At 23.2% G+C, this 14,646-nt stretch overlaps 1 protein-coding gene across 1 annotated transcript; it reads left to right on the top strand.

Annotated features, from left to right (window-relative positions):
• The first annotated feature begins 2,206 nt into the window (after positions 1–2,206).
• Positions 2,207–5,171, top strand: LOC114124798 (uncharacterized). Its single transcript, XM_027988168.2, has 3 exons — positions 2,207–2,381; positions 2,468–2,626; positions 4,788–5,171. Exons 1-3 carry the CDS (start codon positions 2,291–2,293, stop codon positions 5,126–5,128), a joined length of 591 nt encoding a protein of 196 aa, XP_027843969.2. The 5' UTR covers positions 2,207–2,290; the 3' UTR covers positions 5,129–5,171.
• The last annotated feature ends 9,475 nt before the right edge of the window (positions 5,172–14,646 follow it).

Genomic DNA, 14,646 nt, shown 5'->3' with positions numbered 1-14,646 from the left:
ATTTTCATCAAGTGTTTGTATTATCATTCTCTATATATTATAGTATAATTCTAAAAATATTTTAACTATTTATAGACAATTGAAAATTTTAATTATTATTTTTAGTTAAAAAAAAAAAAAAAAATGCCAATTAATAGTTTATGAATCGGTAAAATTATTTGAAAGTGTAATACAAATGTTCCTCATAAGTTATTCATACTGGGTATAAAAAGTATTTATTATATATAAACACAATTATTATTTTATAGACATTTAAAGTTCAAATTTTGACAAAAGTACATACCTATTAAACATTAAACAATGTCATAATTCAAAAACAGTTTTCATGGAGACTAAACGCTTTTACATATATTATGAATTTTTTTATACGTAAAAACATTTTTCAATATACCTATGTAGATTAATATTATCATACCTACAATCTATTTATATTATAAACCTATCACACTGCGGCTTTACAGTATTTACAGTGAGGTGTTATTAACTTAAAAGTGAATAACAATAATATTACATGGACATATGGTATATATATATTATAATAATATAATGAAAACAATATTTCAAACCGTAATACATATATTGGATATCCTTAGAAGTTGGCATTTTGGTCCTTAATTGTTATGTTTAAATTATTTGGTTTAAAATAAAAGTTTCAAACATCAATAAAAAAAATATGTGTTTAAAACAATATTTTTAGTAAATTTTAAATTAAAATAATCTATTATCTATTTAAAATAATCTATCTACTCTGCTGTATACATTTTTAAATATATATATTTTTTTTAAATAAACAATTTAAACAATTTAAAAACGATGAAATAAAATAATTCAGTAAATATTTTAGACAAAACTACATAACTAAAAATAAGCTCAACCGATGTGTTCTGATTGCACCGCCGTTATTAGCGTCAAAAATCACATACGTATGAATACAAAAATAAGTTTTAAAAAATGTGTCCCGTAAGGAAGACCTAATCTATATATTTACAAGATTATTAATCACATTATGACATAATGACTGATGAGGGATGCTACGTATAACTTAAAACCTATCTATTGAGTACTGAAAAACGTATAGAACTTTTAAATTAGGTATATTTAAAAATTTAAAATGTATTATACTTATATTTTTCAAGTTACAGTATTATCATCACATTACTAATTTCTTTATTATCGTTAGTTATGATAATAATTAATAATATGATATTATTAAATACAATAATACATGGATTGGTTAAAGATCATATAATAGGTAAAATAAAACATTGACAAAATAACTACATTAATAAGTAAAAACAAAAATAAATTTGTATACAATATATAAATTAGTCTTTCAATAAATCATAAATTGTATGATCATAAATTATGCTTGGTATTAAAATAGTCATGTCACTAACCACTTCTTACAATTCGTGAATTATATTATTTTTTAAGGTTAATCAGCAATTCAATGACTTCATATTTTTAACAGAACTTTCTAAAAAAAGGTAAACTTTGAATGGAAATGCAATACATTGAGTTTTGTACCACAACACTAAAGATATAAAATATAGGTAATTAATGATACTCAGTTAGATCATGAAACTAACAACTAATGAATGATAATATAGGTAATGCAGAAGATTTAAACTCGAAAGTCGGAATGCACTTTAAATTTTAATGTTCAATAAGTATCCTTAATTTAATACTACAAATACTAAAAACTTAAAACTCAAGAAGTTCTTAGTTTAAACAAAATACAGTGTTCAACGTTGATTACCAAAACCTAACCTTTATTGATTATTATAATTTATAATGTTTCATTAAAAATATTTGTTTAAAAAACCGTTTCAAACCAAAAAAAGAAATACGTTTTAAGCTTGTAAAAAAAAACCATCTTTAAAATCTTTAAGACGCTACTTTTAACATTTTAAACGGTTTTCTTTTTTTAAAAAAAAGTGTTTTTTTCATCCCTAGTCCTTAGTCTAAGAACTTTGTGTTAACGAGTAACTCCTATAATAAGAAATGTTTTCAAAATTAAATTATGAAATACACGATCTAAGCATTCAATATTTTTTTTTTTATATTTTTCATACAGAATATTAGTTAAAAAAAGAAGATTTTTAAAAACAATATAACGTTACAATTGAAACGAAGTGTCTTATAGTGTTTACGTCTAATTTTGTTATAAATAATTAAACAATTTATAGGTGCTATAGCAATAAATTATGTTTATAAAAATAGGTTTATTAATTTATTTTGTCATGTATGAAAGGTATTTTTTTCGATTTTGTAATATTTACATAGTATAATGATATTCAAGTTAAAATACATGGATGTATCAATGATAATTGTCTTTCAGTGTTTTATATTTGTTTTATTAATATCAATAATCGTCTGTCGTAAGTTTCAGTATACGTTAAATTTAATTTATACAATTTATTTCATATTAAATAACGAAAACGTTTACTGCTAATTATAATTTTAGAGCAATCTCATCCAATTCCCGAACATCACAATAATCAACCTTTTAAAGAAAATTCCGCTGAATGTGTTGGTGATCCTCAAGCTGGAAATTATGATTGCATTAATTTAGAGTTTCCTAAGAAACATGAACTACTTTATAAGGACCCCCAAAAAGTATTAGGTTGGTTAAATCTTATTTATTTATTTATTTTTTTTTGTTCAAATGATAAAATAGTTTCATAGCGTTTTAATTATTTGAAGTAAGTTCCGTATCATTTAAGAGGATGTCAGCATAATAGTAGTATGAATTAACGGTCAGTAGATAACGTAACGCGTGTGCATGATATCGCTGTGACAGCGGCCGATCATAACTGTGCTAATTATTTTTGCGCTGTAGTCTTACGAAAGAGTGAGAGAGAGTTATTATTTCATCGTTAAATCATCGTCAAAATTGTCAAATGTTGTGAGTCACTGCCATTACACACATTAATGTCTCCGATATATTCTGTTAAATTACTCAAAATTTAATTAATTAATATAATCTATTCTTAGGTACCAATACATAATATATAATATGTGTGAAAACCTATATTATTTACATTAATATACTTTTCATATAAGAGTGACTTCATGCAGCTATGCTGTCGGGGGTTTCACATTATTATTTCAATAATCTTTCATGGCGAGATGAAAATATTATATGATCATTAGTTTTTCACCGTGTTTCAATGGTTGTTGATATTATATTATTATACCTATTAAAATGTATAGTCGCGTATCTACGACACTTTTTAGGAATCAACTAATTTGAACTTTTTTTCTAGTGAAGAACTTTTCTTATTTAAGTATAAGCAAAAAAACAACAGTATATTATATGTTAAAATAAAAATTAAGTATTAATGAGTCATGTATGTAATATTATTTTTCCTTGTTTAAAAATTGTACATTTCTATCAAAGTATAACCAATCTGTAATTTTAAATGTCCATAAAATATAATTAAAACAAGTTCAATATAATTTTCCGATACATAGGGAATTGTGAAAATTCGTATTTTTATAGTTGGTGGCCAGCTAGAAGATAATTATTCACTTAAGTCAAAGAAAAAAAGTTGGACACCACTGAGCTAGACTCTAAGTGTAATATTTGATGGTGTAAATATTATACACTTTTTTGTAAAAAACTTTTTCGTATTTCCAATTTTATGAAGTCTTCAATGAGTACATGTCAGTTATAAAATGATAGAAAGTTAATAATTTTTTCTGTTTTGTTAGAAGCTAATTTGTGTGAACAACATTTACAACAAAACATTTTTTCTCAATAAAATAGCATAATGTAATTTTTAATTTGCGTAGAATTAAAAAATACGAATTTATATCATTTCAAATACATGATTTCCTCATAATATAGAAAATGATGTGACCTTTCCATTAATATATTGCTCATTCGTCGAAGACTTCGTAAGAATTGAATTAGGTACAAATAAAGTATTTTTAATACAAAATAGCGTACTTGTATGTGTGTATGTGTGTGATATCCTCTTAAAACTCTAAAAAATGAATTTGATGCTTTATATAAATAAGCTAAACAAATAAATAATATGATAGTTGTTAGAATTTAGGATTTTTCAGCTCAATATAACTTATTATTATTAAAATCATTGAAAATAATTTAAAATATCATTAAACAACCAAAGAATATTTTTAAAAAACTTTCAAAGACGTTTTTATTTTGTTTTGTTATTTTAAACTAATATTATACGTATGGTTTAATTATAATAGTAAGTTATATTACCTAATATTATTATAAAATTATAATAATAATTATATTAATTATATAAATATAAATTATAATTTTAATATCTGCGTAATGTATAAAAATATCAGGAAAATTAATTTAATACAATTAAAAAAAAAAATAGTGGTAGCATTAAATCAAAAACTATACAAAACCAATTAAATCAATTTAGCTCACGTATGATATCATTATTAAAAACAAATATTACCAAATATATTTAAAAAAAGTCATTTTGTAATAAAAAAATTATTAAAAACAAAAATAAGTCTTTTGAACAATCTAAAAGTATAAAAAAAAAATAACTCAAAACAGCCAAAACTTAATAAATATGTTTTGGGTTCTTTTTTTATAGGTATATTACATAATTATTATGTAATGTTATATATATTTTATATAATATATAATATTAATATACTACTATAAAATCTGAATAAAGTTATTGTACTTTTTATACATAGTATAATAATTAGAGTTTACATTTTACAAATAAAAATAAACGTCTACAAAATCCTAACTCTTTTTCATTATGTTTTTTTTTATTATTTAGGAAAATCATTTAATAACACGATCACTAAGTCACTTTGTTCCAGTCATTTAACTGTGATGGGTTCAAGTTTGGTTTCAAACCATTTTACCAGACAAGGAATAGACATGTGTACAAAAGTATGCAAAACTCAACTTGACAAGATTTTAAAAGTATATCCAACGACTGTTGTTTTAAAAGATATGTATTGCTCTAGAAGTGGAATTAGAATGGCGAGTTGTATATGCGAGTTTAAAATTTCATGTCAAGTTAATATTCATAGCGTGCTTATTCACTTCATTGTAAACCGTGATGGATATTTAGCTGTGTTTGATGAAGAAGTAGGAAAACCCTATTTATTCTGATTGTGTAAAATAGGTGTTAATTGTATAAATGACATAACTGTGACATCATTGTTTATACTAATTATCACAATCTTATAATTGAATTTCAAAAATTAATTAAATGGTATAGTCTGTTTACATGAACGATGGAAACTATTGGAGATTAAGTTATTGATCATTTTTGAATATAAATCGGCTATAGTAGTCTACATAATATCTCATTATTATCGGCATTTATTTTTTCATCTCACATTTTAACATTTTTAGATGTTAACTATATATATGTATATATATATTATATTATAATTTAATAATTGGGCTGTAATAGAATAGTACTTAAAGCTAATGCATAAATAAAAAATATATTATTGTATTATGCAGTGATTACATTTTATTTTATCTTAGATAATTTGAATTTATTTTCGTAAATAAAGAAATTATTATTATTAAATACCTATTATATAATTAACTAGTTAATTATATACTATTTTGCTATCAACTGATAATAATAATATTAATAAGTATTCTTACTTACTGATGTTTTCGAACATTTGAGTTTGAACGTGTGTCAATTGGAACTTATAAGCTCCTTTGTTCCTGCATAGTTCACATGTTTTACTTTTAATTGTTTAATAAGTCTTATCTTAAATAACGATTAATATAACTTTAAAATACCCATTTTACAATTAAAGTGGAAATAGGACATTTTCATCAAAATGACTTGCGGCAATAAATGAAATTTACCAAATTGTTCAAAAGGAATTAGAAACTTATTAAATTTCATCTCAATAGAGAGACTAAAACTTTTATAACTTAAATATTCTAATATACTTACTTGTAGTTAAACTATGACTCATTTTTCATTAACACATATTTATTATTGTAACCGTTAAACCTAACCATAGTTACATGTAATTTATAATGTGATCGTAGATTTTTGGTATTTACAGTAGTAGATATGTGTTATTTATAAATTATTACTCATAATTTGTAGATAAGTGATGTGGCATTTTATAAAAATATAAATAAATAAACGATTCGTTAAATTTATCAATACTATGGAAAATAATTAATACAATAAATAATATTTCAAATTTTTTTTTAGATTACCTCAGTATAATACTGAGAGAAATACAGTATAAAATTTAAAAAAAAACACAAAATAATAATAATTTTTTTAGTAGGTTTAATTTTTATTTAATTAAAAGAAATAAAACAATAACATAATATATTTAGTCTAATTTCCATAATTTGTAATTATATTTTAATAATATAAAATCAAATAATAAAATAATAAAATAATCAAACACTTACTTTAACGACTATTAAAAAATTGAGTTGATCAGATTACCATCAAAATATTCTTCAACGGTGTGAGTTACATCTCTTATAATGCTCTTAGTTGGGTTAGGTTAGGTAGGTACCTACTATAATTAATGATTCATAATACCTATTCATTAGAAATATCATCTTATCCTGTACGTAATTTATGATTTATTTTAATGACAATATTAATCATTTAATGTAATACTATTAAAGTAATTAATAACAAAACAATATTAAAAAACAAAAATCACCTAAAGTGATCAATTTTTCTGTTATATTACTTCCGTTGTCAACAATATTTTTATGATTCGAAAATTGTTTTGGTTTTTTTTTTCAATTGTTACTTTGAAGCACAAGATTTATTGATTTTTGAGATCATCAATTCATCCACATATTTAATTACTTAGTAATAAAATTAATTACTTTTTTAAACTTAACGTTAATTAACATTTTTTTTGAGTTACCTACGTTAGGAATGTTGGATAGTAGATATGAGGTTTTGATGGAAAAATCATATACATTTTATCACTATCTACAGATTGATTTTTGGAGGGAAATATTGATTTTATTTGGTTATATTTCGAAGAGAATAAAATATTAGGAACATAATATGTTACTATCCAATTATGTAAAAAAGAAAGTCAATTTTGACGTGGTAATAGTTACGCGGTATTGCCGTGACAGTCGCATAATTGTTTATTTTTAACGTTAAACCACATTAGTAAAATAACAAAAACATGAAAACCACAGAAAACTTAATATGCTCGTGTTTCATATCACTAAAGCAGTGTGGACGTGTGCTTTTTGCCTATAATATGGCCGTATGGACGTAATGCTGGGTAACGTGTGACAGATAACTGATATTCACCATGGTTTTTATGTGATTACGTATTTTCTAAAAAATGACAAATTGAATTTACTTTCACCGTACTTATGCTATAATATATTAATACGATCAATAGTTATTTGGATAATATGTTTATACAAAACATTATATTCTCAAAATGTATATGAATATATATTCTAATAATTCTAATAAACTAATAAAAATTTATTAAACACAGATATAAAAATAAATATAAAAATATTTAAAATACACTAATACATAAATACTATACAATTTTTTTTTAATTATCAATATCAAATACTTATATAGTTATATACCTATGATAATACGGGTAACTTAGTACACAGAAAAAAGTCTCATTAAAAAATTCACTGGATAATAAATTCCCAGTAAAGGCACTTAGAAAAAGTCAATAAAAAAAAAAGTCGGTAACGCTCTACTGTACAATAGGTACCGAGTGGACCTCGGACACAGAGTAGGTCACTTTAATGGATGTATTCAATTTGAATGCAATGATAGGTAGGTATCATTGTATATGAAAAACGATTCTGAATAGAGATGATATTTGTCTCGAAAATAAATAAATTAGTTCTTGGTCTTTCTTGAGTAATTTGTGATTTTATAATTAAGTGGTATTTTTAACTTTTCTATAGTTTTTTAATTGCAGTTAAAAAATCTTCAAAAGAACTCAGTATAAAACTCTCAATCTTTAGCTATAAGTAAAAAACATTAAAAATATTTTTAGCTACAAAATAACTTGCGAATATTTGTGATTTTGACGAATTTTGTCGATATTTTAACTTCAAACTATACCTATGAATTTTTATAATTTTTGAATCACTATATATACATATATATATATGAGACCAACTCATGAAAAACTTCATTTTAAATTTTTAAATATTTTGACATAGCCAAAAAAATTGTATCGACATTTATAAAAAATTAAAACAACGAATATTTAAAATGCCTATAAATAGTCTTAAAATAATCAAAATATTTTGAAAATAGAATTTTGTAAAGAAAATGGTATTTTAAATAACTATTAAAAGTTTCAAGTACTACGACTTATTGAATAATAACAAATATTTAAAACCATTTGAGGATAAATCGTTATCGTTACGCGATAGGTAATTAAAAAATTTAAAAATCAGACGCTCATAGCATTTTTTCCTATAATTATTCTCGAGTTTTCTCTATAGTTTTTTAAAAGAAACTTATGGAAACTCTGTGTTGAATTTTCAACTACAAAATTACTTGCAAATTATCACGATTTTGACATATTTCGTAAAAATTTGTACTTTGAGAGCTTATATAAAAAAAATCCGTGACCAAGAATTTTTGATTTTTTTAACTGTAGGTAGTATTAAAAACTCTCAAGAACTTTGTGTAAAATTCCCAACATTTTTTTATCAACATTTCATAAAAAATAATACTAAGAAAAATAAAAAATTTTAGTTTTCTAGAAATAGCTCAAAAAAAAAAAAAACCAGAATATTTTGGAAATTTAACCTTATATATATACAACGCTGATAAAAACATTTGATGACAATTTCAATACAGTTTTTCAGAGGATATTCCCACTAAAAATTTAAAAATCTCCCTGCTCAAAAAGTACTTAGAAAATACAAATATACACTATTTTTTAATAAATACAAATTTAAAAATTTTAATTATTTATTTATTTTTAAAATTAATTATGAATTTAATCAAACAAAAAAGATGCCTTTTTTATTTTGACTTATTTTTTTTAAGATTAAGAATTTAGGAATACCTGGTTTGTTTTCAGTGAATCGCTGTCATGAAATATTTAATCAAACTTTTGTCTTTCTATGATGTTTTGTTTTTTTTCGATTAATCTCTCCTATTTCAATGCAATTTTCAACTGCCCTGCACATTCTAACTTATAGACATATTTTTGTTAGTAATTTCAAAATACTAAATTATGATTTATATTATATAATTATATTTTTTATTTTATATTTTTTTTATTTATTGTCAACGATATAGGAAAATCTATTTTTAAGGAATGTGATACATTTTTAATTCTGTGCAGATTTGTTGATAGAGTTGTTAAATTAACATTTCATAATTCAGGTGCAAATAATATATAACAATATAAAATTTTTTTTAAAATTAAATTATTTGTTTTTCTAACTTTCTTAAAATATGTACCTACCTCCAATATAATTTTGATTAGAATACTGTAATAGGTCTTCTGCTCTAATTGGACAATTTTTTTTAAAAATAATTCATCACTAAAAAAAATCACTACAATTCCCTCTTTAACTTTATCTACAGGGAAAAAAAAGCTAATCCATCAATCATTACAAAACGTAAATTGAAGTTTTCGTCCTTTTTATATCATTTACATAAGCCCAGGTATGTATTTTTCTGTCAGTGCTTTGTGACAAATGATAAAAAAGCACTCTCGAATTAAAATATGTTCACCAACAACTGTTTGACAGCTTTGTGAATTGTGATTTCAAAGTCAACATTGAAGTCCTGTAGGTCTGGGAATTGTTCCCAGTAGTTATACTCATTCAAAATTATGTTAAACATCTCTTCATAACTATTTTAACTTTTGGTCAAGTAAACAAAATACTGTAATAATAAAAATACATTTATTTGATTTTAGACCATTATCTTTTAATGAAAATCGCTCAAAAGCACAACGTGTTCAATCACTTAAAACCATAGTAAAAATAACACCTATATATTTTAAATAATCTCATATAATTTTAAAAATAATTTATGAGGGATTAAACTTTCGCATATATTATTATTTTTTATACACATTATACAATAAAATTATCATAATAGTTAATTTAACTTTAATAAAAATAGGTCAGCGCATTTCGGTGGTGGATGTTTGTCCATCGTTCGGTCCTCGGACATGATAGTGTAATTTTATTGTAGGTATTCGATTTGAATGCAATATGATTGCATTCAATAAAAAACGATTCTGAGCGGACGAGGGGGATCTTTTTTATTTAATTTTATTCGTTTCTATGGTGATAAACAAAGCCATAATTATTTTACACCACATAATCGTAAAGTTGTACATTTGTTCTCCTTTAACAGCTTTTATTTCGAGTATCATTTCAAAAATCGAAAAATGACCTCTCTAAAGTACCAGCTCAAGAAAATTACCTTACAGAAAATATGCTACAATTGTACTTTTGAGCAAGTTTAGAGGGAGAAAAAGTGTTTACAGAATAAAAAAGAAATAAACATCATTATAAAACCAATACATTCTTGGCTCCGCTCAGAATCTAAAAGTTAGACAATACGTTTTAGAACGTTCAATTTTTTTTCCCAATGATGCCACATTTAATAATTATTATTGAACAATATTATCAGACTCTTATAGAGTCTGATATTATTAGAAAATAAAGTAATGTGAACATTATTTTTGACATTATTATCTAAGTATTGAACTTAAAAGAGAATAACGGTTAAATGCGTTACAGTCATCTCACTATCGTCAACGTACTATTCGTTATATATTAATTATATTTGTCACATAATAGAAAATAACGTAATTAAAATTTTACTTAAAAAACGAGGTGAAGTCCTACTATTAAAAGACTAATATAAATCGTTTTATTCAGAAAAGCAGAGATACGAAGATCAAATAGGTTGTTTTATAATAGTAAATGTACTATAAACATTCTAATAGATTCTTATAAAAAAATCATTGTTAAAAACTCTGTACTCACAACCATGCCAATATCCTTACCTTGTACTATAGAACATTAAATTGTGCATAAAAACCTAACCAAACTAAAAACTGTTGATTCCATTTCAACAAAATCGAATAAAATAAAATACACAGAACTTTTAACAAATTATTCTTGGACTGAGTTGGATTATGTCATAAAGACTTATATACGGTTAAGAACACAATGTATATCGAAAAAAGGAAATATTAATAACCATTTTCTGCTTAGTCACTCGATGAAGCATTTACTCAACTTAAAGAAATTTAAAATGGAAATGATTTAATGTGTAAAGGTAGTAAATTTATTCACGTTTTTGAAAAATTTTGAACTTGGAGCTTATGATGCGGAAAAACAAATTTTCTCCTATAATACTATATAATTATATTATTAGTTGAAAGTTCCTTCAACAACAATAATGGTAGCAAAAGGTAGCTTAATAAATATATTATGATAGTAGTTTATAAATTTTGTACTTATTTAAATAACAATATATATTAAAATTTATACATATTATGTGTTTATATTATTTATTAAAATAATATTTAAAAAAATATTAGAATATTATTTATCTTTTTAGATAAATAGTGAAAGTAAACTTTGAAATGCATAGGTACACAAAATATCTTTATAATTACTTAGTAAAATGACTAAAGATGTTATTTGGTATTCAATGTATAAATCATGACGAAATTGATACATTCGTAGAATTAATAATCATTTCTCCAAATAAAGAAATTAGCTACATTAATTTGGATTATGTTTTAAAAAATTACATAGTCTGGTGATCCGTTCAATATGAAATTGTGGACAATAAAACATTTGAAAAATTCTTGGTTATTTCCCTGATAGTTATATTAATACATACAAATAAGTAATTATAATTTATAACATTCTAGGAATACTTACGCTGCTAAATGCTTTCACAGAACATTCAATAGCCATTTTTTTAGATTTCACCCAACAATATATGTTATACAATTTAAAATTTTTTTATAAGCTGGTGGTATATAAATACTCATTTTAAAATACATTTAAAATTTTTTTGAAATTTTGGTTTGCGCATAAGCAGTAAATTTTTTTTTTTAATAGCAACGCCTATTTTGAACACCATATTTGGATAGGGCTATTTTATTAAAGTAATTTTTATGTATAAACTATGGTTCTAAATTCAAAATTGACCGAAAGAGCCATGTAAATTTTTACAAAATACATTTTTTTATAATTTTTAATAATTTATAAAATCATTTATACCTAATTAATTCTTATTGGTTACTTTTTGAATATTTGTATTTTTTTTTTTTTTAAAGTGTTACGAACAAGATTAACATAATATGGGTAAAAATTATAACACTTCCAAAGAAAAAAAAAGTACAAAAATTCAAAAAGTAAAAAATCAATTTATTCCAAAATAATTCAGCCGAGAAATTCAGTGTTCCCTAAATTGGTAAAAACACTGTATATTTACACTTTGCTATAAAACGGTGTAAATAGGTTCATAGTATAAAAAGATATAAGTAGTGTCTGAAAATTAATCTATATTTTATAGGTATTTTGATGATGCAGGCTTTGCAATTGCGTACCTATAGTAAATTAAATAATGTACGTAAAATTTTAAGTATCCATGAATAATTAAAAAATATCAATTTTTTCAAAAACTAGGTCTACGTAAAAATTACAATTTTTCCTTAATTTTATATTTTTTTCCCCAGTTATTTAAAAAAATGCTCATTACAATGCGTTTTACTCAAATTTAAACTACTTCAAATGTCTATAAAATATAATTGTGTTTATATATTTTTTAGATTTTTTAGTTCCAGTATGAAATAATTATTATAAGAATATTATATCACATTTTCAAACTTATCTATAAAAATTAAATATTTAATAATTATTTTACTACAAAATACATATTATATAGTTTGTAATTTTCGTAATTTTAAATATGTTTTGTAAAAATTGAATTTTCATTACATAAAAAAAAAAAATTAACCTATGAATTTTTAAAAATTTTACACCGACATAAAAGCAACTTATAGGGAAGAGTGTATTAAATTTTCAAGAATCTTTATGTGTTAAAAATGTTTTATTAACATTTATATATAAAAAAAAATAAAAATAGAAAATGTCTTATTTCTATAAATAGCTCATAAAGTGATAGTGATAAACATTTTTAAAAAAAAAGCGGGTAAATGAGTACCGCTCTGCTGTACATTAGGTGCGGTATGGATAATTATTATATATTATAGGAGTGTTAAATTTGAATCCAATGACAGGTATCATTGTATACGAAAAACGATTCTGAATGAAGATGATTTGTCAGCCTAGGATATCATTTCGAATGGTTGATGAAAAAAGTGGTTTATGTTTTAATGGCCTGAATACACCAGAATTATGGTTCTTTTATAATTATTATAAGCTTAACTTATGGAAAATCTCGTATTGAATTTTCAACTCTTAGCTACTTATACAAAAATTTTATGAATTATACCTACAAAATAATTTGCAAATATTCATGGTTTTGACGAATTTTTGTCAATATTCGAACTTCAAATGATAATAAAAAAAATTGTGCCAATGTATTCTTATAATTTTTTAATCACTATAAGAATATCTTATGAGGAACTTTGTATTAAATTTTCAAGTATTTTAATTGTGCTAAAAAAATTTTATCAACACTTCAAAAAAAAATTTCAGAAAAATTGAAAATTTCAGTCGTCTATAAATAGTTAAAAAAAAGTCAAAATATTTTGAAAAATAAATCATGAGAAAAAATGCCAATCTAAATAACTGGTAAAATTTTCAAGTATCTACGACTTATACTTTTTGATTAATAACAAATACTTAAAATCGTTTGAGGATAAATCGTTATTGTTACGCTATTTCGTAAAAATTTAAAATTCAAATGCACTTAAAATTTTTTCTTTGATGGTGCTTCGAGTTTTCTCTATAGCTACTTAAAGGAAAGCTTATGAAAAACTTAGTGTTGTATTTTTTATCCTTAGTTATAAACACAAAAAATTTTATGATTTTTCAACTTAAAAATTACTTGTAAATTTTCGCGTTTTCGACAGATTTTGTAAAAATTTAAACTATAAACGCTTATAAAAAAAAAAATTGTAATAATCGATTTTTAATTTTTTTAGTTACAATAAGAACAACTTATAAGTAACCTTGTATTAAATTTTTAAGTTTTTTTTCACCCAAAATTTTTTTATCGACACTTCAAAAAAAAATTCTCATAAAAATCAAAAATTTAACAGTATATAGATAACATTAACATAAACATTTGGTGAAAATTTCAAGTATTTATAGTGTTTAGTTTTTAAATTACAACCATATTTAAAAATTGATTTGGTCAAAAACTGGTTTTGCGTAAAAATTCCCGTTTTTTCTGTCATTTTTTTTTTGTTTTTATCGATTTTTTTGAAAACTGTTGGAAAATGTTTACTTTTGACCTCTATAGTGCACCAAGGATATTCACTTTTCCATCGGAAACCACCCCCAAAGTTTGAAATTGAAGCATTATTTCGACTAGTTATGCTGTACACAGACAAAAAAAAATATACATCATTGTACAATCAATACATTCATCACTCTGTTCAGAATCTAAAATTTGTAATACATAAAATAAGCGTTTGATA

Source organism: Aphis gossypii, chromosome X (genome assembly GCF_020184175.1).
Source record: "Aphis gossypii isolate Hap1 chromosome X, ASM2018417v2, whole genome shotgun sequence".
Taxonomy (NCBI): Eukaryota; Metazoa; Arthropoda; class Insecta; order Hemiptera; family Aphididae; genus Aphis; species Aphis gossypii.
The sequence above is the reverse complement of the archived record's forward strand: the minus strand, read 5'-3'. Positions and strand labels throughout refer to the sequence as shown.

Bases quoted from the DNA above. Each gene is read 5' to 3' on its own strand.
- LOC114124798 (XM_027988168.2), top strand. From the start codon at position 2,291: ATGATATTCAAGTTAAAATACATGGATGTATCAATGATAATTGTCTTT. The intron at 2,382-2,467 runs GTAAGTTTCAGT...TTATAATTTTAG, and splicing joins AATATCAATAATCGTCTGTC to AGCAATCTCATCCAATTCCC. The intron at 2,627-4,787 runs GTTGGTTAAATC...TTTATTATTTAG, and splicing joins GGACCCCCAAAAAGTATTAG to GAAAATCATTTAATAACACG.